The 24,500-nt window shown below is 39.1% G+C and overlaps 1 protein-coding gene across 7 annotated transcripts; it reads left to right on the top strand.

The window, feature by feature from the left end:
• The first annotated feature begins 90 nt into the window (after positions 1 to 90).
• On the top strand, positions 91 to 24,303 carry LOC107317186 (pancreatic alpha-amylase). 7 transcript variants are annotated; one of them, XM_032446272.1, is made up of 18 exons: positions 91 to 142; positions 7,848 to 7,951; positions 9,499 to 9,567; positions 10,974 to 11,123; positions 12,427 to 12,694; positions 12,827 to 12,912; positions 15,964 to 16,009; positions 16,113 to 16,225; positions 18,075 to 20,429; positions 20,876 to 21,022; positions 21,196 to 21,393; positions 22,063 to 22,293; positions 22,723 to 22,856; positions 22,944 to 23,066; positions 23,181 to 23,280; positions 23,446 to 23,567; positions 23,668 to 23,793; positions 23,984 to 24,204. In XM_032446272.1, exons 9-18 carry the CDS (start codon positions 20,262 to 20,264, stop codon positions 24,171 to 24,173), a joined length of 1,539 nt encoding a protein of 512 aa, XP_032302163.1. In that variant the 5' UTR covers positions 91 to 142; positions 7,848 to 7,951; positions 9,499 to 9,567; positions 10,974 to 11,123; positions 12,427 to 12,694; positions 12,827 to 12,912; positions 15,964 to 16,009; positions 16,113 to 16,225; positions 18,075 to 20,261; the 3' UTR covers positions 24,174 to 24,204. The 7 variants fall into 7 exon arrangements, with proteins under 7 accessions (XP_032302163.1, XP_015725024.1, XP_015725023.1 ...); XM_015869538.2 differs by lacking the exon at positions 91 to 142 and adding an exon at positions 7,526 to 7,631 and having other exon boundaries at positions 23,984 to 24,303; XM_015869537.2 differs by lacking the exon at positions 91 to 142 and adding an exon at positions 7,526 to 7,631 and having other exon boundaries at positions 11,058 to 11,123.
• The last annotated feature ends 197 nt before the right edge of the window (positions 24,304 to 24,500 follow it).

Here is a 24,500-nt window from a genome sequence, read left to right as displayed (position 1 = left end):
ATATAGTATTTAGTAAATAAGTGTGCCTCCTTAGATCGTTGCCGCTGTTTTCTTTTCCTAATTAACTTTTTCCTTTCGGCCTAGGGCCCCTGTCACGGACGCAGGTGGATTTTCATTCAAACCGTGACATATGATTTCTGAGGTATTGCATCTGATGTCTACTAATGCTACACATGATTCAAAATTGCTCTTTGTTACAAATTCTTGACCCCTATTCTCATCACCCTGTGTTCCAGCACATACGTGCATATCATAATTTCACTCACTTATGTGTATTGCTCATGTTTCTCCTGTCAGCTGCTTTTTTAAACAAAAAAAGAAAAGAAAAAGAAGAATTTTTTTTTAAAAAAAGCAAGCTCACTTCCATTATTTTTCTAGGGATTGTAACGTGATTTATCAGATGATAATTTCCACGATTACTCTTTATTCGTCTTCTAAAGTTCAATGCCATTCAGCCATCTGGTGTCTCATTAGTTCTGCAAAAGCCCTAGCCTGCAAACAAGAGAAAGCTACTCACGTGGTTAATTTTAAGCATGTGAATCCTAATGATGCAAAGGAGACTGCTCATATTTTTAAAGCCAGGAATACAGATAACTCTTGCAGGACCAGGCCATAAAATACAGTCAATAGATTTCTTTGGTTAATTGCATGAAGTAATTTGCTTGAACTCTGCAATGCACTTCATAGAGAAGCAGTAACAGTTCTGTAGTAAGGCTTTTCATGCATTTCTTTACTAGCCTTTTATCAGTCTTTTAGGCATTCGATATGAAGAGAGGTATAAATCAGTGTTAAAGTGAAGCATGTTGATGACTGCATGTTTTAAGGGGAGTTGGTATCAGATGCAAAGTCTGCATCACTACTAAATTAACCATTTTGATTCTCTTCCTTGTAGCGTGAAGAGACTTGCGCAACATTACGCTGAGTTTAGAATCACTGTGATTATTCTTTTGGTCCTCTTTATTAAACAGTAGATTTTCTGTCTCAAATGACTCACCCTCAGTGATATACATGTAAAACCTCTCGTTTGTCCTATTTTCTGCAACTGGTATTATTTTTTTTATTATTTTTATTTATTTATTTATTTGTTTGTTTATTTTGCCTGTCTTTGAAAGGTATTAGTGCAGAGGAGCAGTTATTTTCCATACCTCCTTTCCTGACTTTTTGGGAAATACCTTTCAAGTGGTTAATGCACTGCTCAGTAAATGTATCTAACCTATGTCAATTTTAGAGTGTTATTATTAGGGTGCAAACCATTTTGTGAAAGGCACCTTTTTATTGCTATATATTGTACGTATATTTAAAACACCCACTGTTTGAACTTGTGACTCATCAGACTGGCATCTCAAACTTCCTTTTGCTAATTACAGAATACTGATTGTGCTCATTACCATCATAACTATAACACCTAGTTTGAAAAAGAATGCTGTCTTTTCTGTCAAATGGCAATGTTTCACATTTCTTTGCTTTCTACCCCATAACTTATTAAATCATCTAGCATACAATTTTTCACTCACCTCTGTAAAATCCTGAATATTCTCTTGTAGGCTGTAGAATTCAGGCAGGGTAACCTGGAGTATACAAGTCACTCTGCCCTAAGCAGCATGTTCACAAAACAAATGAATCATAGGTTCAACTACAGGGGGCTCTAAAAGGTCTCCCTTTGATGTTCTGTTGCAGGATTTAAGGTCAGGATAACTTGGGTTTTCAGGAAGGTATCGCCAAGGGAAAGAAATTGTAGCTTTATAACATTGCATCAGAAAGGAGGTGTAATTAGGTGTTTACTAGTACTATTTTCTTCATTATTTTTTTTCCTAAAGACTTTCATTAAGTTTGAGACACTGTGTGGTCTGTCACAGACAAGATAAAGAAATCTGGTCATTACACTGATGATCAGGAGGCCTGGCTGTCTGTTTACGATACTTAGAATACATACATTAATAGATGTTTCCTGATTAAGAATTAAAAAAAAAAAAAAAAAAAAGCCATTTCACCTTAAATGATGCTATTGTACAAGGGATGCTCTGAAAGTAATGCTTCCTATTTGATTATGCTGGCCCACGACATCAGAGACAGATGTTGGTGTTATTCAGTAGAGATCGAACCTTCTCACCACAGATTCGTTAAGGTTTGGTGCTACGTGACAGAGGTGGTAGTAGAGGGTCACTCTGGCATGGAAGTGCATATGAAGCAAAGGTGTGTCACTGAATTCTTCCATGTTGAAAAAATGACACCTACTGACAGCAATTCTTGCTATGCATTTATGGAGACTAAATGGTGTATGTGAGCACAGTGAGGCGTTGGGTGGTGTGCTTCAGTGTTGATGACAGCGATGTGGAATACAAGCCACGTTTTGGATGGCCATGCATGGCTGTCACACCACAAATTGAAGAGCATCTCAACCATCTGCACAAACTAGCTGATTTCAACCAGGACTCTGTGTACAAATCTGAGGATCAGCCTCGATGCATTAGAAAAAGTGTTGGCAGAATTGTAATATTTCACATTTTGTACCTCGAGTATGAACATAAACATAAAGACACTGTACATAAGTCTGTCAGGACCTATCAAACTGATATGAGGCTAAGGGTGATGATGGTGTCACTGCTATGAACCATAGTGTAAATGGCAGTCCGTAGTGTGGTGACATGAATTCTCTAGTGAAGAAAAGCTTCAAGATGCAGGCCTCAGTGGGTAAAGTGAAGCGCATTCTTTTGGGATAGGACAGAGGCAATCCATCTATCTGGTTTTCCCAGAACCTGAACAAGCCATCAACTGTGATCGCTGCATCACGATGCTGACTGAGCTGAAGGCTTGAACTTCCAGAGTCAGGTCAGAGAAGAAGACAACCTTTCTCTTGAAACACAATAACACCAGGCTCCATACCAGTTTGAAGACCATGGTGTGTACCGCCAGTCTTGGCTGGGCTCCTGCCATACCCACAATATGGTCTGGATGTGTCATCTTTGGAATTCCGTTTGTTTGGGCCAAAAAAGATGGACTGTGCAAGCAATGTTTTCCTAGCTATCACGGCACCTTTGAAACAGCGAGTCACCTTTGTTGGTGCCAGTGTTTATGAGCACAGCATGCAGGCTCTTGTTCACTGTTGGCAAAAATGCATAGCTTATGCTGGTGATGTTTCATGTTTTCATCATGTTTTCAACTGATGTTGAAAAAACAGTGGTTTTTCGCATAGAATTTGTTCTTTCAAATAGTGTATTTTCTTTGTATCTGTTAGAAATAGATTGGAGGCATTAGTTTTAGAGGGATCTATGGAAATTAGAGTTGTCTAGAAGGGCTGTCAGTGGTGTGTTTTGACATTGATGTATGTCACTTTCTCAGAACATCTCTGGAATTATGTTGATTTCATTATTTTTATGACAGAATATGCTTTCTTTCCTTCCATCTGTCTAGCTCTCAAGGGCCTGAGCCTTTCAGGAAGCCTCGGAGCTCCTCCTTAGTAAGAAGGCTCAGTGGAAACCCTGCTGCAACCCCTCTGCAGCTCCAGATCCCCAGATTAGGCAAACTGTCCTGCAGCCGGGCTTCCCTGCCAGCCGCTTTGCCTTTTATTGCAACTTGGTTTTTTTGCTGCCTTTTCATGAGCTCTATTCCTCTGGAAGATGGGCTGGACCTGCAGTGAAGATCTCTGTTGCCTTTTTTTTTTTTTTTTCTTTCAAAATAAAATGCTGGTGTTTTTTGTTTTTTATTGTTGTTTTTTTTTTTTGGTTGGTTGGTTGGTTGGTTGGTTTGGTTTTGGTTTGTGGATTTTGTTGTTGTTTTTTGGGGTGTGCATGTGTGTGGTTTTGTGAGCTTCTTTTCCATGTATGGATTATCCTACGAATGGTCCACTCTTCTTCTGAGTTGCCCAATAGAGAATACTTAGAGTCTGAGGAGGGATTCGTGAGTATCAAAGATCAAGCCACTTTGGATAGATGTTGGCAAGGAACATTAGGGTACCTCAGAAAGTGTCATGAACCATATTTTACATGATAATTGTCAGTCAGACAAGTCAAGAAAGGAATAGCTGAATACTAAAGATCCTGTGCAGAGCATATAGGTAACCTTTAGTCACAAGTAAATGTCAGATAAACATCCTGACCAAAGAAAGTAGTCATTTTTTTTGGATGGCCTCCAAATTAAAAGTGCTCTGAATTAATTTTGGGCCTAGCATAAGTCCTGACAGACTGGTGTTCTCTTTGGAATAAGAAAACCCAGCATCTCAGGAAGAGGCTTCAGTGGAGCCCAGTGAGTTTATGATCATTTAGTTTAAAATCTCCACATAATTTACTTTTATTTAAATCATTATTAAGAAATATCCTTTAGCTTATCACATGTGAAGCGTAAGCTTCCTTTGTATTAACTTTTGACACATGCAGAGCGCTGGGGGGATTATATTCATTTAGGTGATGGCACCTGTTAGTGAGCATTTGATTGCCCTTAGTGTAGAAGGATTTACTCTTGTTATTGATCTGTTGGCAAATATATTGGGTGGAAATCCCCCGGTATCGCTGGTAGCTGCAGGTTCCAAATTTTATTGGATTTGTGAGCTATTTTCCTCCCTGTTTAAACTTGTGATTGCTTTATAAAAAGAAGAGCCTAACAGTGAGGTGAAAAACAAATGCTAGATTTTATTCTGTCGAGAAGGAAAGTTTTCTTGTTTGGCTTTTCTCCTGGTTGTTTATTGCATTCATCTGGCTTTTGTCCTGGTGATTCTTAGAACAGGCACAGAATTGAGAATGCTTTGCTACGGGAGCTAGAAGGAAGCCATTGCAGCAGTTGGGCAAGGGCTCATCAGGGCAAAAACCGTCCCGTGCGGAGAACAGAAATCAGGCCCGTCCACCCCTTATGTATGGGCTGCCATGACTTCCTTCGCGTCACCATTTTCCTCCCAAGTAATTTTCCTTGATCATACAGACAGTAATTAGTGTAAGCCAAGAATAGGCCAGATACAAGCTTTACCATCCTGACACCAGACAGTATGGCCGCAGGCAGCCATGCACCAGCCTGGGGCCGATCTGATACAGGTTAGCTGCAGTGGGCTGTGGGTGAGACAGGGTTAGGTAGTTCTGTGGGCACTTGGGGGCATGGTAGTCTTCCCAATTCCTGTGCTACACCTCGGTTTGTTCTCCAATAGGCGCTGTATTCTTAGTTCTTATTATTGGATTTTCAGGAAAGGTAAATTGATTTATTCATTCCTTACCAAGGCCCGGTCTTTCTGTCCCTATGCACTGGAATTTCTGGGAGAATAGTACAGAAATGTCATAAACAATGAATGCAGAATTGTGCCTCTAGGATGGAGAAGCGTGTTCTCTTCAGATTTTCTTTATGACTAATTTGCAAAACTTGATTAAAATTAATTACAATATGAAACAAATAACAACAAAAAGCAACAGCAACAACAACAAAAAAAAAAGGAGTTTAATTAAACCTGGATTGGGAGGTGTCCGAAGAAATTAGGTTTCATTATGTTCTCTTATTGTACCCTACAATATCCATCCACTTAAAGGTTGCACTCAAATTATTTTTAATATGCAGAATGAATAAGATAACCTAAGATTTTGTATGATTGCTTCAGCTGAGACAGAATAGTTGAAAGTCATTCTTTCCAATGGAAATAACAGCGAACGGTGCTATTAATTCATGGTGATGATGCCACTGGGAGAAGTATACAACTTCCACTGCTGAATAATCAACATAAGAAAATTAACTATAAGCAGCAGTATATGTATGTGCGTATGTCTTTGTCTGTGAGTGTAAATGACCTTAAAAATAAAAAACTGAGAAAAGCAAATTAAATGCAGTTTTAAGCAATGTAACAATAAATATTTAAACTACATATTTTGATAAGTAGTCAGTGTGAATTCAAGAGTCCACATGGCAAAGTGAATTGTCGTTCTCTTCTTGCATATCTGAATTAAAATGCATAGATATATACTTCTACCTGAAACATGTCAAAATTTTAGCTCTGTCACATGCAGAAATATGCTTCGTAGCGCATTTCATTTTAACTTTGTACTCAACAACTGGTTGTTCTTGTGGTTGTATTTTAAATGTTGTTGATTGTAGATCCATACTCCAGCTACATAGCTTTTATTGAAGATCAAATCAATCATAGAGTCAAGAATAACAGAGATGTACCAGCAAATGAAATATGTTATGGGTTTTAGAATGAGAAACTAGGTAAGCTTTTGTTCTGTTTCAAATGTTAAACAAAAATATTTGTATGTGACTTAAATCAATATATTATTAATAGAAAGACTTTATGTTAAAATCTTTTCAAGTTTTTCATAGTTATGTTTTAGTTTTACTCCATTCTGGGGGGAGGGTGCGTGAGGGGGATGTCTTTGTAAGCACTTAGTTCCCAACAGAATATATATTGTTTTTCAACCGTAACTTTTGTCTTGTAAATGTAAAAATAGTGTTTAACTGAGTTTGGAAAGGAATTTTTGAACTTAATTAAGCTTCCTTAAGGTATTAAGGGTTGAGATTTGTTAAAAAAGTGGAGTATTAAAAGCTAGGCCTTCAGCAACCATGATGCAATTTTCCATCGTAAATTTATTTCTGGATATCTAAAGTATCAAATATGTGTTGAACCTAAGAGGTATTCCTGAATTTTGGGGAGAGGTTTAAGATGCACTATGCTAACATTGTTACGGTTCAAAAAATGGTACCTTTTGTCTTTGTATTTTCTAATGTGCTAAGTATGTAGATATCATTAGTAAGTTTATTGCTGCTGGTAACAATGGTTTTTTTCTCTCTCTTGAATAGTGAGATGAAAGATTCTCTTTCAAGTTAGGTAGCTGTTAAAAAAGTGCATTTTGTGGTATTGGTATTTTGATCAGATGTAGTATTTTAAGTATCCATTTTTTATTATATTTTTTTCAGAACTGTCCATGTATCAGGTAGTATTCCCGCTAGTTCTGTCATAATAGTGATGATTTTGTAGCGTAGGAAGTTTGAAATTATTTCATCCTTATGAGATATGTGTAATTATTTAGTGTTGAAGGAACTCTGTAATAACCTCGACCATCCCTAAAATACGTAAGGAAACTAGATTGTAGGTTGCAAAATTGTCACTTGCTTTGCTTATCACATTTGATACGTAACTTATTGGGGACAACATTCAACAGTGTATTAATTACCAAGTAACCTTAGTTTATGAGATGCTTATTTATTTCATGCTGCTAAAGTACATCAGAGTTCAGATGTTGTTCTGATGGCGCAAGCAGGATTTTCACCTGCTTTCCACACAACAGAAATAATGGATGAATGAAATTGTCCACCATGCAAATTCTTTCCCGGAATGGTAAATGAGTTAGTGACCTAGTTACTGAGCAGAGGGGATCACCACAGTATTGATCGATGCTCTTATGTGACTGCAGTTATTAAGGAGCATGGCAATTTGGGCATTAGTCAAAAATTCAAGGCTTTAGATAAAATATGTGGATGTTACATTGTTTTTCAAATTTCTTTTGAATATATATATAACATGATGTCTTATTGATTTGTGAACCATTCAAATGCCTTTTTGTTTTGTTTGTTTGCTTAATGTTTGTCAGTAGGTTGCATTGTTGTTAATTATCTCTATCTGTAATGGCCTAGGGAGTCCTGTGGGCACTCATCTAAAGTGACAGGTAAATATTGTAGTAGAATCTACCTATGTTTCACGATATTTTTGATTTTGACTTTTCTTTCTCCATGTTCAGTGTTAAATGAATATGGTGTAGCATCTTTACGTAGTTTTGCATGTTTTGAAGTTGTTTCATCTTTAGTGTGTTCTCCATTTCATGTTGTTTTGTTCACCTGTGAATTGCTTTGTTGTGGACTTGCTATTTTTTTCCCCCATCCAGTTCCTCATGAGGTGGTCATCCACAATTTTCAATTTGGAGCGCTGAAATGGGTGTTCGTCACGAGTAAAAGGAAAGAGCATCAACCAACTTTCAGATAGAAACAGGTGCGGAATGATTGCAAACTTCATTTTTAGAAAATTCACTCAGAAACACTTGTGAATAATTATATCATTAGCCACCTTGTTCTAATCTCATTCAATCATAACTGCACATTAGCATAAGGCTTAAGCTATTTGCAGGCTATGTTCGACAATTAATGTTGTGTGTGGAAACAAACACTCTGCTTGTTAAACAAATTTGGGATTTCTAGCGATATTTATGTCTTGTCCTTTTAAAGAAGGAGTAGGTAAGAAACGATGACAGCATCAGTACCGGCATAGCACTCTCCACATTCGGGGTAAGTAGGCAGTATGGTGTTGAGCTGAAAAGCACATTTTTAGGACATTTCACACTAAAGTGAGAAGAATCAATTTCTGGCAAAGATATATTGTCTCCAACAACTGAGGCAGCTCTTTTGCTGAGTTCTTCATAATAACCCAGTTAAAGAGTCTGGATGAAGTCTACTTGGAAATGCCAAGGTGATTGAGGAGGAAAAATGTTATCATTTGTTACATGAACGCTGCTTTTAGAAATGTGTTACCATGAGATCATGTCAATTGCTGACCACGTAGGATACGGAGTTTGTTCTGTTGTGGTTTCTAGAAGTCACTGTGGAGGGAAGGTGAAGACATTTTTTTTGGAGCATTTTGTATTAGTTTAATAGACAAATTTCAGCTTCTGAAGCTGTGAAAAGCAGGGCAACAACTATTCAGTGGATGAGTGTCCTTTGCAGGTAATTTCACTTCATGCAGTGTGTGTGTGTGTGTGTGTGTGTGTGTGTGTGTGTGTGTGTGTGTGTGTCTTTAAGTGTACCTACGCAAAACAGGAACAGATACACTAGCAGAGCTTTCTGAGCTCTATGGTCAAGTGGTGTTTGTATTTTGTATAGTGAGGCGTGAAAGCTTCAATGCTGGTTGAACATATTATTTTGCCTTGAAAGTATCCCTATGCTGTCTCTCTGAGGAGAAGCAGTATTGGTGATATACTTAGGGTCTGTTATTTATGGTTTGTTTGGATTGTTTTGTTTGTTTGTTTGTTTGTTTGTTTGTAGCACTTTGTTGCATGAAGTAGTTGAAGTAGTTTCTGATAAGCTAAAAAGATGAAGTTGTAAAGATTGGTTTTTAAGAAATTGTTTTGAGGTATTATGCTGAGTGGAATGAGGTTTTCTCCAGAGTATATTAATGTTGACAGATAGATAGTAACAGTGACGAGTGGTAGCGTGTCTCATCTGTGTCCAGGAAGACCCACATCTGAAGCAGTGATTCGGAGATGTTACCGATCTGATGCAAATGGGCGTCAAAGTTTAGGTTCAGACAGGAGAGTCCTGAAGACCAAAAGACCAAAATGAGAAATTGGATCTTCTCTAAATTCATTTCTCTGTGGTATTTTAAATGGTCACATTCAACTTGCTGGCTATGTCTAGATATGATATTTTAGCAGATGAGTTTTGGCACCCAAAATGATTTTTGTACGTACATCTGAAAGTCTTTAAAACAAATGGCTCTCAATTACATGTTTATCTAACATGTTGGTTATGTTTGAATTTGAACAGAATTTGTTGATTTGCACTTTGGCCTTGTCTAGTGAAAGAGGAGTATACTACATTAAAAAGATGAAGCAGGTATGGATACTAATGTTTTTCTACAGTGCTTCCAAGCTCATTTTTAGTTGGACATTTACTTGTGTGTGACTGAACGTGCTTTTATGGAGAGAAATGCTTCACAATTTGTTTCCCATGGTCAGCTGGAGATCTAATAGGAACTTTTCAGGTGAGGTGAATAAGTCTTCCTAAGCAAATGAAACTGTATTAGTGGTCTAACATATGCCTTCAACCATCGGTGTTTTGCTGGCTTATAAAATTTTTATGAGATTTTGTTTTGTTGACAAAAGCAGCATTTTCTCACGCGTTCTCTGCATGAGACTACAGACAAGTGTAGATATCTGACACTACCATTCCATAAATGAAATATTCTCACTGACCTGATTTCTCTCGGAAGCAATGTAATAGTTGCACTTCTTATCTTCTCCACTACTTATACGGCCATAGACCCAAGTGTTAGGAACATTAGAAAGAAAACAGCTTTCATATTCATATAGATTGTCTTTTCCTTTTTTCTGTTAATGCAAATTTTATCAAAAGTAGTTCGTAATTCTAATCTAAGGATTCCTCTGTTCATGATTAACAAAAGCTAAAAGAGTTTAGTGCGCTCGTTTGACAAAGAACATGAACAAATTAATATTATATGATTCATGTGAATGTCTGGAACTAAACTTCCTCCTGAAAGGAGATAACGCATTTATTTTACAGAACGAAGAGGAAGAGGGCTCCAGTATCAGATCTCTTTGATGCTTTAAACATGCCTAACAGATTTAGAGCTATCTCCCTTTGTCTAAATCTCCAGCACTGAATTTTTTGTTTTATTAAACAGAATTGTGAAGCCACTGTGGCAGATTTCTCTGTTTCCATAAAGTTTCTAGGAACAGTCATTAAGATTGTTCTTAAAAGCGTCCTTGCTCTTCAAGCCTTTCTGATAAATGTAATCTTCCATTCTTGTGACTGAGATATTCAGCTGAGAGCCTTTAAGCTCAAAAATAGACCCTAGAGTCTGAAGTGTTCTCTGAACTATACATTTTGCAAACGTGCATTACAGTGTTGAAGTAGGTTTCTCTTTGTAGGGCTATTCAGCGTAAGTTCCATGTGTTCTTACTTACTGACTTGTACTCATCTGGTCAGTACTTCAATAGCATGTTGTGAAAATAAATTTTCAATGTCATGTTTTCTTCTGTATAATCAGGTTTTGTGCTTACTAAGTCATTTCCCATGAATAAATGTTCTAATGACAAGATAATTATCGATTGATTCTTTAATAGGAATGACAAAAAGAAGACCTTTGTTTTGTTGTGTGATGTTTGTTTTATTTTTCATTGAGTTTGCTGATGTGTTTTTAAATCTTCTTTTTGAGATCTTTATTGAGGGATTTTGAACAATCATTTCTTATACTGGACTCTGATCTTTCTAAAAAACAGCACAAGATAACTGAAGATGAACTTAAGACCAAATGAGAAGGTGCATTGTACCAAAGTCCCTATGGGATTTTTTCTTATTCGCAGGATGGATTTCGTTCTGGTTATCTGGGAGGAACAGGAATGGTGAGGGAGAGGAATACGAACTGAGAGGTATGTGCTTTCTTTTTGTTGGTTACAGTTAGATGTGCGTATTCAGTGGATACTGAACAGTTCACCACATGTTGCTGATTACTTATTCTTCCCTTTTCTATTTGTAGCAGTTCCTACGATTATGTTTTTGGGGACAATATCAAGGGGAGCGGGGTGGAAACAAAACACAGCCATTCAAATTGTTTTAATTACTATGAAGCAGAAGGCTGTAAGCTGAAATGATATTCCAAATATTGCAACATGTGCAAATCTAAACAAAGACTGACTTTGACAGGACATTGGTACAAGCATTTGAAAGGGACTGTTGTATTCAGAAGGGTACATTGACCCCAGCATGTACATTGAACTCCGTTGAAGCAGCACATTTGACTGACTTTCTTTTGCTCTGTAAAATGTCAAAAACTTCGTCATCTTTGAAAAGCAGAAGATAGACCTGAGTAGCAGACCGAAAAGTTTGACAAATTGCAGACTTTTGGCAGTCTTGTAAAGAGCTGGAAAAAGAAATTTTACAAATTATATGCAGAGATGTAGATGAGTTCAGTCATATTTTTTTGAAATGCATTGAGTAAACAAAGTTATAGAAACAATATTTAGTATTAGTTTTGGATGACCAGGACTTGTCGTGAAAATTGAGCGTGAAGATATAATATTATGTTACATTGGTCTTTTCTGCATGAGTGACTTTGTAGGCTAAGTACGGACAGAAAACACAGAGTTACTAATTCCACTTCTGGTGCACATCTGTGAGTATTAGCTATTGCTGGCTGAATGCACACAACAGCATTTTCCTTTTCTCAGCACCCAGAAGTGTGTTACTTTCTTTGTAGGTTACATCTGTTGTGTGGTCCTAATGTTGCAGTTTTCTGGTGGCGCTATGAAGCTGCAAGCAGCAATACATTTTAGTAACTCAGCCCCCTCTACCAAACTTTGTGCAAGAGAAATCTCAGTTTTGAGTTTGGTTGGCTTGGTCCTTATTTTCTCCATAATACGTTATCCATTCTTTACATTTTCCCATCTTGGTCACTGTGGGGCAGTTAAAGCAGATGATGGGATGTCAAAGGTGCCAGATAAAGTCATTGTGAAAGATAGTTCTTCCCAAAATGACATTACTACGTTGGGCAATGGATATATCCTGAAATCTTTCTCAGTTAGCTACATGCCTTGCTGGAAAACTTCTTGTAAGCTTGTTTTTTTTAAATGTGGGAGACTCTATATGGCAGCTACTAGCTTCTCCAGTATCTTTGAGCTTAATATCATTTGAAAAGTATGCACAAGGTAACACACAGTCTCATCCATTTTTCAGCCTGTGTGTTTGGATCTCCAGAGCATGAAAGGCTTGGAAAAGCAAAGACAATCTGACCTTCCTTTCCGTGTCCCTTCATTCTTCCTTGAGTGTCTTCTCGAAGGCCTAGCATCTTCTGCCATCTTAAATGCTAGAATAATACTCAGTCTTCTCGCCTCTGTGGAAGCAGTGTTGCTCTCTAACAGCAAAGGAAAACTGAGTTTGTTGCTGTAGTAAGGGACGTCTACCCTGAAAGCACTGTGAAGGAATGACCTGCACTATATTTAAGGTAAGATATGAATGAGGAGACTAGAAACCCTCATGCTTAAGAGGCATAAATTAGCTACTGTTTTTATATATTTCTCACATATGAAGTTATCTCATAATTTGTGATATCGTCTTTTTTTCGCACTTTCTGTAGAAGCAGCCCACTTTCAAAGACAGAATGTTAGGCAAGATGGACCACACTTCTGCTTTGGATCAGCAAACTCTGTGCTCACAGAGAAGGTAAGGTATAGCACAGCTGTTGTCCTCTGGTCCTGCAGCTTTCCGTCATCCTCTGATAAGGTACAGCAGCATGACAAGTCATCTAGATGTATTTAATGTGAAATGAAGTATGTTGCTTTTTGTTGCCTCTACCTATTAATTTTTTATTTTAATGGCATGTAATCTTAAAATATATCCTTGAAAATACTTTTGAACTTGGGAGTATATTAGTCTACAGGTCACCTTGTGGTTTTTTTTATGCTTTTTTCCCACACTGTCAATGCTGCCATAATTGCAACGGAGAGATTCTGAGTTTTAGGATAACTGAGTAATGTTGCAGTGCAGTTAAAAATCATTCATTGTATCAGGTGTGGGTTTTTTTTAGGGTGATTCCTCCTGTTTTTTGGAAGACTCATACAGGCAGTCTGGCACGAAGTCTTTGTAGCAGAAGATGGATACGTTCCATTACCTTGTCTTTTCCTGTTCTGAGCTTTCAGATCTTCTCTGAGTCAGTAGTCTCTATTGCCTGCTGACCTGCAGAAGGTATGGCCTGTTATGGTAAATCATTGAATGTCGTAGGGTTTTTTTTCATTCCATCTGTTAGTGGAATAGAGTTTTCTGATACTTCTCCTGCATTTGTGTTAGTGTTGTATGAGAACACACCTGTGTATTCATGCACATTTCTCAAGGAGTCGGTATACCTTTTGTGAACCTCTGTCTGGCTGTTCTGTCCTTACTAGTAAAAGTCACCAGCTGGTTTTTCATAGCTGCCTATGCGTAAGCAGTTTGGTATGGTACGATTCTTCTTTTCTGAACAGATAATATTTGTAAGTAATGTAGAACACAGCTATACAGTGCCTGAGAAAGGAGAATGCAGTGGTGACACCAGAGTATATATTATTTTTTGTTCTGCTTGCTCTGAATAATGCCCTTTGAGGTGATATGTGTTATTTGGTTGAAATAATACTACATTCACTTACTATATTGGTGTTCTGTTGTCCGAGAGGGACTGGAATTATCAGCATAGTAGCTAATCAACAGAAATAGGTGTCAGATACTATTCAAAGGCATTAAGTTTTTCTTCTGTAGAAAGTAAGTACACAGAAAAGAAAACAAGTGTGCAAAATGTTCATTAATTGGTGTGTGTTAATTTTTATCTTTTATAGGGTTTGTGTTTTAATCCCTCAACATATTTCTATTGCTGTTTCAAACTCAATATTGAACCAGATCCCGTTTTACATTACCTGTTGAAAGGCAAATTAAAATAAAGTCTGAGGATGCTGTTAAGTTCTGATTATCTGCCTTGGCAATCACATCTTGCACAGTAGGTCTCAGAAAGTGTTGTGCTTTCTCTGTGTTATGATGAATGGTCCTAACAGTGATGACTTGGTTCAGTAAGCTTTATATCTGATACAGTAGTGCCATCTTGTGGTTCTGACGAGGCTTATCAGTCTGTTTCTTTTTGCAGCCTTTTGTTTTTTGGTATTGTGATGGCATGAATTTCTGAAAATCCATGGTACAGTAAATGGTTTTGATATTGCCCTCTTGCAAAATGTTTACAGAATAAAATATTTAAGTACGTCTGTTTTTGAATGTCATAAACCATAGCAGCAGTCTTTCACCAATACAATCGTATTATCTTCCAGTGAAAGAAGCAGAGTAGATACGTAAGGCTTTTATTTAGAAGGATGATTGTGAGGTGTCAGATTGTAAGAGATGTCTTTTTAAAGATTGCTCGGTTTCGGTAGGGAGTTTCTTCCAGGCAATATCCTTCAACAAGTGTGTGCACTTCCCGTCTGTGCATTGTGGACCACTGTAAGTTCAGAAGGTCATTCATGGTATAAAAAGTGAACTGTACAGTCTGAAAAGTAATGCTGTAGATAAAGGCTTTGAAAAAACATAACAAAATTCAAAGTGGCAGAAGTTGAAAATGTGTTTCGGAGGGCTTATTTATTTATTTCTTTATTTGTTAACGTGATTTTTTGTTTGGTCGGTTTAGTTGATTTTAATGATTGTTTTACATATTTACACATTGCTAGTACAATGGAACCTTGCTCTGACTCATCCAGTGCATGCTGAGGGAGCGGGGAGTTTTTGTTAGGACATTCTTCATTTTCTTTGTTAAGCTGCAGGGAACGGGAGAGATGCCTATGGACCACAAATGTCACTCCAGTCTTCAGGAAGGGCAAGAAGGAGGACCCAGTAACTATAGACCAATCAATCAGCCTCACCTCCATCCATGGAAAGGTGATGAAACAACATATCCTTGGCTCTGCCTCTAGACATTTCAAGGATAAGAGGGTCACTAGGGGCAGTCAGCATGGCTTTACCAAGGGGAAGTCATGCTTGACTAACCTGATAGCTTTTTATGAAGAAATACTGTTCTCACTAGCCTTGCAGGATGTCTTCTCAGAGTGCAAGATGTGCATCCCATTTGGCAATAATCGGGACCATTAGATACTTTAAAGACTGAATGCAATTAGTATCTTCATCCAGAAGATTGAAGATATGATTAGTATGTTTCCTATATTGAAAAGAATAGCTCAAAATATGTTACAAGTCATGTTTCAGATAACTAGAGAGCTGTGCCTTACCAGATGAATTGCTGACTACCTGATGTGACTTAGTCCCTCTGTAAGAAAGGGGCCATGGTTTCTGATGAAACTTCAGAGATGGTGGGGATTATTTGTTTTTCTCCTTTCCATGAAAACTATCAAGCTGCTAATCATCTGGTCTATTTTCCGCTCGGGTTTTGACAGAAATTGTTGTCACTTAATCTGTAAATTGATATTCCTGATATTAAATGTTCTGATATCACCAAGAGAGTGTCATCCGTGCAGACCTGTAGCACATCTGAGACAAAGACACTGTAAAGAAGCAGTGGTTTTTGTGGGGATTTGCTGTGTTCTACTGCTCTGATAAGAGTTCTACCTGTTAAAATATCAGTACTGTCATTGATCTGGATGTGAGGATCTTTTGCAATTTGTTAGTTCTGAGCAGATATATTAAAAAATCTCTTTTTCATTGATCACTGTATTGAGGACTGAATTAATTTTCTTCATTTTCTTTCAGGACAGTTTCACGCTGAGTTTGTGAAGATGGTTGGCCAGTTTTGCAGGTATGTAAGTTTCAGTGTTCTGGGTGGAAATTGTATGGAGCTGGAGAGATGTTCTAGATCTAAGATTCCTGACAGACTTTCTTCATTTTAATGCTTGTCAAAGTTGTACACGCCTGAGAAAGATTTTTATTGTAATGAAATCTATACATTCTGCTGAAAAACAATCAATCTCAGGAGTTCAAACAGTCCTTGGTCTACAACATGGCATGTGAAGAGGTATGTATATTCGGCATTTATCTATTTTTTAACATGTAGTAGCTGTCCTTATAATAAATCCATAAAGAGAAGTCTGTGGTAGTATCAGCTTTCAAATAGAAAGGCTCAAAATGAGTCGCCCTCTAGTGGAAGTGAGCATAACTCAAGCAACAGCTTGTTTTTCCTTTTCATAGGAATTTGTGTTTGACCTTAATGAATGTTTTGGATGTAGATTAAATATGATGCTGTAGCTGAAGTTATCCCTGAAATCACAGAATCACAACATTGTAGTTGTTGAGAGGGGCTTCTGGAGATCATATAGGCCAGGCCTCTTGCTCAAACGGGTTCCTCACAGTAGGTCACATAGGAAATTGTTGAGACAGCTTTTGTGTGTCTCTAGAGAAGGAGAATCCTCAGTCCTCCTGGGCAGCATGTTCTATTGCTCCGTCACTCTCCATGTAAAAAAGCTTTTCTTTATGTTTGTTTGTTATAGTTTGTGCCTGTGCATACAACATAAGTGTGGATTCAGATCCCTTAGTGCTTATGGCTGACATTGAACAGTATGGAGTCTTTTAGGACTGTAGGTGATTCACAAGGAACTAACAGAGGTCCTGCAGGCTAAATGAATGAATGTATTTTTCTGTATATGTTAATGCATATATATGTGCCAGTGTATTGATATACACTGGCTCGTGCTGATATTGTACCTAATTTTGCATTTGTTGGGTTACTTATTTCCTAATAGTCAAATAGATTAAATCAAGGTTAAACCTGTGTTGATTGCAGGATATCTAATGTAAGTGATATAAATAGCAGATACTGTGAGAGCAAAAAAGGTACCCTTTGATGCAGGATTTGCAAAATCCCATCATTAGGTTTTTGTGTCTTCTTACTTATATTTTGAAGTTGAAGAAGGTTGAAAATTGAAGTGATTGTGACTTTGTAAGCTTAGACATTATTCTAGCAAGTGTAAGCAGCATTGATGTACACTGTCATTCAGCAGAAGCCTAGATTCTAATGTAGGGAAAGGGGCTGGTATGGTAAGGCAGGGCATTTTTTATGGTGATTGAAGAGTAACGATCAGAACCGTAAAATTAATTTTTTTATTTTATTTTATTATTTTTTATTTATTTATTTATTTATTTTACTGTTTGAAATATTGTGTCCAAGAAGTCCATTAAGCAGAAGAGTAGCTTCTCAGAATGAGTTACTGAAGTTCCAACAGAGGTCAAAGCAAACCAGGTGTAACACTTAAGGGATAGTATTGAGATCTTTTATTAACTATAGTGCTGTTGTAATGATTCCCGTGGTTTTATCTGACCTTGTGATCAGTGAGTGGGGATTGATCGGAATGTGTTGTTTTATGGTGAAAAGAGAATGTTCAGAAAGTTACCTGTATATGTAGTCTTTTTCGTGAGCCAGATCCGGAAGGCTGGGCTGCGTACAGTCCTTGAGCTGTGTATTGAAAAATGGAAATTGCAGAAAAGTTGAAATGGGGGAACATTTTGGAAAGGGAAGGAGAGGAAGATGCACATTCCTTCACGTGTCCATTTGAAATAGTTGTGGGTTTGTGATTTCTCAGTACCTACAGTACCGCTGCACAAGTGGTTTTTCGGATGAGAAGCCTTTGATATTCTGCACTGTAGTCACTAGAAAGGTGTCTAAGTGTTCAGCCTGAGAGAAAACACTCCCTGTCTTTGGTTCAACTCTAATCATTACACATCCTGTATTAAAAAAAGTGCTAAAAAGGGGGGAAATTTAATTAAAAAAAAAAAAAAAAAAAGCATTCAAAGTACTGTCACCTGATATGTCCCTGTATTTTTCATTGTCTGCACTTCTGATATGACCTGTGGTTCCATTGTAATTCCAGGCAGTGGATGAAACAGACATTCCAAGAGATTTCAATTACACATCTTCCCAGACTGAGTGTCATGGTCCTACTGTGTCCGGCAAAGCCTTACAGCTGCATGGAGAGGACTTGCAGGGTGCCTTCAGGATAAGTCTGCAGTCTTCCCACTGGCCTTTTATATTCCTGCCAGATCTTTTCCGCTGCAGGTGACAGTTTTCACAGAGATGAAAGTTATCAGTGAGTGTTTGTCTAGCCAGCTGGGTATCTTGCTTCCACTTTGCTTTTCCTGAATTGTCATGTGACTGCTGATATTATACATACTTGCAATGTTTGTGTCTTATCATGAAGCACATACCGGTGAGCAGTTCTTGTGATTTGGGTTTTGTATTTTTTCTGTTTGTATAAATAAATAGTAGTTATCAATAGCTATCCAAAATGCAACACGTGGACCTCAATGAGGGGACTCTGGAGAAGGATTAGGAAATTTTTAGAAGGCAATTGTTAGTCTCATACCTGTCAAAGGGGGAATGAGTTTACCGGCATGCGGAAGCAGTTTGCTTTCAGGATTCATTTGAGCTTGAACTCATGTACCTGAGCAGCTGCTGCAATCAACAGGAGATGCTTCACAGCGTACAGTGTTGGAATTTTTTTAGCAGCTGATTTGCTTGCCTTTTCCTCAATGTACCTCACCAGGGAATGGCGTTCTAAAAACTGACCTCAAATGTTTTGCAATGATGTTGTGTCACAAGCAGAAAGTGTAATCAGCTCCATTTTCTTGCTGTTGGAAAGTGGTCAAGGTTATATGTGGAGCCAAGGTACAGCTTTGGAGAAAGAAATTGAGAGTTGTATTTCCTGCAATATTGAAATCCTTGGTCCCTCCAGCTTCTGACTTCTACAGTAGTCAGCAGTGAACCCCCCTCCACAAATTGAACTGAAGTTTCCAGCAATTGGAAAGTGTCAAATACATTGGTGTTTGTAGTTAAAGTAGAGGGAGTGGGGGGCTTTTGGTTTACTTTTGATTTTTTGTTGTTGTTGGTAGTGGTGGTGGTTTTTGTTTGGTTGGTTTAGTAATAGAAAAAAAGACCTGTGATAAGGTGTATTTTACAAAATTTTTCAGGTGGACAAATGAGTTCCACCTGTATATGTCTTGCTTTCTTTTGAATTGTGGGAAAGAGAGAGATGTATCGGAATCATATTCAGTGTCATGGTTTGAATCAGAGGAAAACATAGTTGTGTCAGTTAAGGATCAAATTGAAATTAGGGTACTTTTCTCCTGGAGTGGGTGCGCGTGTTTTTGAGTTTGTTATTTTTGTCATGGTCATTTCCCAAGCTTCCTGTTTATTAATTGTTTGTGAATGTTTTTTTACTAGTGTGCTGACTGTAGTCACTGTGGGCACATTGTACGTTTGTCTTTATGTTAAACATCAGTTCTCATAGACTAGCTGATACCATGTATCAAGCAAAATGTGCAAGGTTTCAGATGCAGAAAATGTTTGTTTAATTCAAAAGGAGGAACAGACTCATTCAGCATGTCAGTTCTGTTTTGTGTCTGGTTTCAAATATTTCATTTGCAGTACCTGTGTATTCTGAGGTCTGTGTCTTCTTTCTTGTCTCAGACAAATCATTGTGACTTTGACAATAGGTGCAGACTGCAGCAGATTGTGCGTCGGAAGTCCTCGATGCCGATCACTTTCAGGTTGAGACACCTTTAGTGTGTGTGGTTATGTGCTGAGAAAGTACTTATGAGTTCATAGTGAGCACGAGACAGAAACAGCAAAAGAATGAAAGGCCAGTTTCTGTCTAAAAGTGAGATGCAGATCTGAATGTCTCACAATGTGATGTGTGATACAGTTGCTGATGACTGACAGCGGTTGATCCGATACGTATGTTTGTGTGCATATTAGTGAAGAGAGCTAAATGCCTCATTTTGTTGATGTTGTTTAAAATAATTTTATGCCAAATGTGGGTGCACTGTTCAGAGCGTGCTTGGTGTGTGATAAGGTTTAAAAACTGGGAGAAGTTTCATTATCTGCAGCTGTGGGTTTATTGAAGCCAAAACAAATGGTATTATGGATACTCAGGTAGCTAGACAAACAATTACTGCTAGCATTTATCTCTGTGAAAGCTGCCAGCTGCAGTAGGAACTTCATCATCTCGCATCAGTATAAATGGACGGTGTAAAGACCACAGCCTCACACCGAGGGCATCATGCGAGTCCTCCTCCTCCTCGTGGCCGTAGGGCTGTGCCAGGCACAGTACAACCCCAACACTCAGCCTGGGAGGACGTCTATCGTGCATCTCTTCGAATGGCGCTGGGCCGATATTGCTCAGGAGTGTGAACGCTATTTAGCTCCGAATGGGTTTGGAGGAGTTCAGGTACGTAGTTTTCTGCCCGCAGGTTGTGATATTGCTTTGCAGCGTATGCTTATTAATCCAAATGGTCTGAATTGTATACAATGATCTCTGAGTAACCTGCTTGTTCTAAGCAGGTATGCAGGTTCTGTTAGCCTGTAATGATTGTATGTTTAGCTGCAGATCATCTGCAAGCGGGCTCATTTTTTTGTGTGACACTTCACTGTCAAGACTGTTTGTCTGTGTTCCATGCACATACATCCATTGAGTTTTGTCTGTTCAAAGGACGTCACCATTTTGGGTGATCCATGATGATTAAATAGTTGCCAGTCTACAAGAGTGACCTAACGCAGACCTCTGCTGTTTCATGGGAATCGCAGAGGATTCTCAGCACTGTGCACAATGTTTGCTGTTTTAAGACAAAATGTATAGGACTGCTTTCTGATTGAGGTATGTTGTTTCACCCGCAGGTTTCTCCTCCGAATGAAAACATTGTCATTACCAATCCGAACAGGCCCTGGTGGGAAAGATACCAGCCCATCAGCTACAAGATCTGCAGTCGATCGGGCAATGAAAATGAGTTCAGAGACATGGTGACCAGATGCAACAATGTTGGCGTAAGTGTTTTGAATATGTTTAAGTCATATAGTGAGAAGGTCTGGTTTTTTGGAGGGCAATTACCGCTCCTATTCTCTGAGGAGGCTTAAATGGACAGTAAAGGCAGCTTTTTGCTGGTTATGGCTTCAACAGCACTGCAACTCAGTCTGATTTGCAATCCCTGGTTTTTCAGGTTCGTATTTACGTGGATGCTGTTGTCAATCACATGTGCGGGTCTATGGGCGGCACGGGCACCCACTCGACGTGCGGGAGCTATTTCAACACCGGGAGTAGAGATTTTCCTGCCGTGCCCTACTCAGCCTGGGATTTTAATGACGGCAAATGTCATACTGCAAGCGGAGATATTGAGAACTATGGGGACATGTATCAGGTTAGTGTTTGTGGTTGCCTTTTGCTATTGTTAATTTTTCTTTTAAGAGACAAGTTGTGTAAGCAGTAGAAGAAGTGAAAGGAACGGGGTTAATCACTTTGTCGTCTTACCAGTGATTTGAGTGCTGGATGTTTCAGGTGTCTTTTGCAGAAAATCACCTGTGTTGCACAATATCTAAGGCACTGAGAAATCAGAAATGGTCACCATGTTTCATGTAGGCAGGTGAAGGAGCGTGTGTCTGAACTGAGTGAGCCCATGCCTCTCAGTTCCACCAATGTTATTTCTTTATTTGCCGGTGAAAAAAACTTTGCTTATTCAGGGAGCCTTTGAAAATGTGGAGTTGTGCAGGACGCTGCCCTGGTTGCAGAGGTCGGTCCATTTGGATGTGCCACGGGTGACAGTTCTTTATTGAGTTTAGGATGCAGTGTTTGTGCACTGTGCTGTGATATGTAGTCCCTGTTTCCATCTTCAGACTTAATGTCAGTGAGAGCAGGAGGGGATGTTTGCGGGGCAACAGTTGTGTAGCAAGGAGATTGTGTTAAATCTGGGAAGTGTTTTGTTTTTCCCTTCTTTTACGTGTATTTTGTCTTCCTTATTACTTTTTTTTACTGTCTGAATTGTGTTTTGTTTTGTTTTGTTATGTTTTGTTTTCTATTTTTAATTTCACAGGTTCGTGATTGTAAGTTGTCTAGCCTTCTCGATCTGGCTCTGGAGAAGGACTACGTACGCTCAACAGTTGCGGCATACATGAATCGTCTCATTGATATGGGCGTGGCAGGCTTCCGGCTCGATGCCGCCAAGCATATGTGGCCTGGGGACATCCGAGCGTTTCTGGATAAATTGCACGATTTGAATACTCAGTGGTTTTCAGCTGGAACAAAACCCTTTATTTACCAAGAGGTAATTTCTATGGTTTATGTTCTTTAAGTCTGTCCTTCTGCTGTGGTTTGTGTGTTCTTTTTGGTTAAAGTTCTTCTTCTGATAAATGGAAGTAATGACATATGTTCATTTATATGCTCTGGCAAAGATGGAGGTTCTTTGTGGTGTGGGCAACCGCCCTTTAGAGTTGGTAGGCATATTGAAATTCTCACGTGCTTATTTGAACTAGGAGGTGTTAGGATGGTATTTAGGATGACAGCTATGCCCTGTGTTACCGCAATGTTTCACCATGGTGTGGTTTTTAAATGTTCATTGCTGTGCTAGCCAGAAATGTATGTGTGTGTGTGCAAATTTTTCTTGATGTGATGCTACAGAGATGGTTGTGTGTTGTGCACAGCATTTCATATGAGCTAAGTTTACAGATGAGTGTCAATTTTTTTCCCATGCAAGGTCATTGACTTGGGAGGAGAGCCGATCACAGGCAGTCAGTACTTTGGTAACGGGCGAGTGACAGAATTCAAGTACGGTGCTAAACTGGGGACGGTGTTGCGCAAGTGGAACGGAGAGAAGATGGCCTACTTAAAGTAAGGGTGAATGTGTCATAATTGATGCAAGAGAAGACGGGCATTTAACATGAGGGCGTGGAATAATGTTCTTGTTTTTTTGTGTAGGAACTGGGGAGAAGGCTGGGGCTTCGTGCCTTCCGATCGAGCCCTGGTCTTCGTGGACAACCACGACAACCAGCGCGGTCACGGGGCGGGAGGAGCTTCCATTCTCACTTTCTGGGACGCCAGGTAAGCAATGCTGGGGTATGGTCAGTGATGCTTATGTTTTGGTTTTTTTTTTGGACTGCTTGTTATTTGGTGTCATGTTTCTTGCCACCTTATGTTATGGTTTTTCCCCGACAGGCTGTACAAGATGGCAGTCGGTTTCATGCTCGCTCATCCCTATGGGTTCACACGAGTGATGTCAAGTTATCGTTGGCCGAGATATTTCCAGAACGGAGCGGTGAGTTTTTGGGGTTGAAGTATGTGTCTTGTCAAATGTAAATGTACTGTTTGTCCCGGGCTGGATCTGGCGGGCAGATGCCAGGAGTCGCCTGTTACTTTTGCGTGTGGTTTTGCTTTGTGCGTTTTCCAGAATGGAGTGTGTTAAGTTTTGTTTCTTTGCTAGGACATAAATGACTGGGTTGGACCACCGAGTAACTCGGACGGATCAACAAAGTCTGTTCCGATCAACCCAGATACTACATGTGGCGACGGTTGGGTCTGTGAACATCGCTGGAGACAAATAAGGTCAGGGAAGGATGCGGCAAAAGCCGTGACGCTTGCATTGCATGCCTTGTGTATGTGGAAAGCGTATGTCTGCAACGATGGCCCTTTCCTGCCTTTACAGGAACATGGTTATCTTCCGTAATGTGGTAGACGGTCAGCCTTTCTCAAACTGGTGGGATAACGGGAGCAATCAGGTGGCTTTTGGCCGTGGCAACAGAGGCTTCATTGTGTTTAATAATGATGACTGGTGAGTGATTTCAGGGACACCCATGTCTGAGGTCACAGTAGAGAAAGTGAGGCTGTGGGCAGGGTTGTGCCTGGGGATATAAGCCTTAGTAGTGTTAGTTGTGGTTGCTGTAGGTGTAGAGGATGGTCCTTTACCTCCTTTGTAATGGCTGTGTTGAAAGCCATGATTACATACTGTACTTTTTACATAGGTACATGAATGTTGATTTGCAAACGGGGCTGCCTGCCGGTACCTACTGTGATGTTATTTCCGGACAAAAGGAAGGCAATTCATGTACTGGAAAGCAGGTGCATGTTTCTTCGGATGGAAAGGCTAATTTCCAGATTAGCAACAGCGATGAAGACCCATTTGTTGCAATTCACGTTGATGCTAAGTTATAAATAAATTTGGCATGTTTTTTTTCTGCTGTTACTCTGTCTGTATAGTGATTGTGCTAGTTTTGATTTCCTGGTCTGTAAGCTGGAATGATTTTTTGCATCCAGTGATTAATAAACTGCTTTGAAGCTGAAATGTGTTGCTTTGTGTGTGGTTGTTATTTTCAGTGTGCCATTGTGATGTCATAACTTTTGGGCTAAGATATTGGAGGCTATAGGCAGTTTAGCAGAGCCATGCAGTGAGCAAGTTTGTGATGACACAAAGTTGGGAGGATTGGCTGACACGCCTGAAGGCTGTGCTGACATTCAGCGAGACCTGGACAGGCTGGAGAG

Source organism: Coturnix japonica, chromosome 8 (genome assembly GCF_001577835.2).
Source record: "Coturnix japonica isolate 7356 chromosome 8, Coturnix japonica 2.1, whole genome shotgun sequence".
In the NCBI taxonomy this organism is placed as follows: domain Eukaryota; kingdom Metazoa; phylum Chordata; class Aves; order Galliformes; family Phasianidae; genus Coturnix; species Coturnix japonica.
Note: the sequence above shows the minus strand (reverse complement) of the source record. Positions and strands in the feature narration are given on the sequence as shown.

Excerpts from the sequence above, each read along its gene's own strand:
- LOC107317186 (XM_015869538.2), top strand. The coding sequence starts at position 20,262 with ATGCGAGTCCTCCTCCTCCTCGTGGCCGTAGGGCTGTGCCAGGCACAG. Across the intron at positions 22,857-22,943 it reads GAGAAGATGGCCTACTTAAA|GAACTGGGGAGAAGGCTGGG; the intron begins GTAAGGGTGAAT and ends TTTTTTGTGTAG. Across the intron at positions 23,794-23,983 it reads GTGTTTAATAATGATGACTG|GTACATGAATGTTGATTTGC; the intron begins GTGAGTGATTTC and ends CTTTTTACATAG.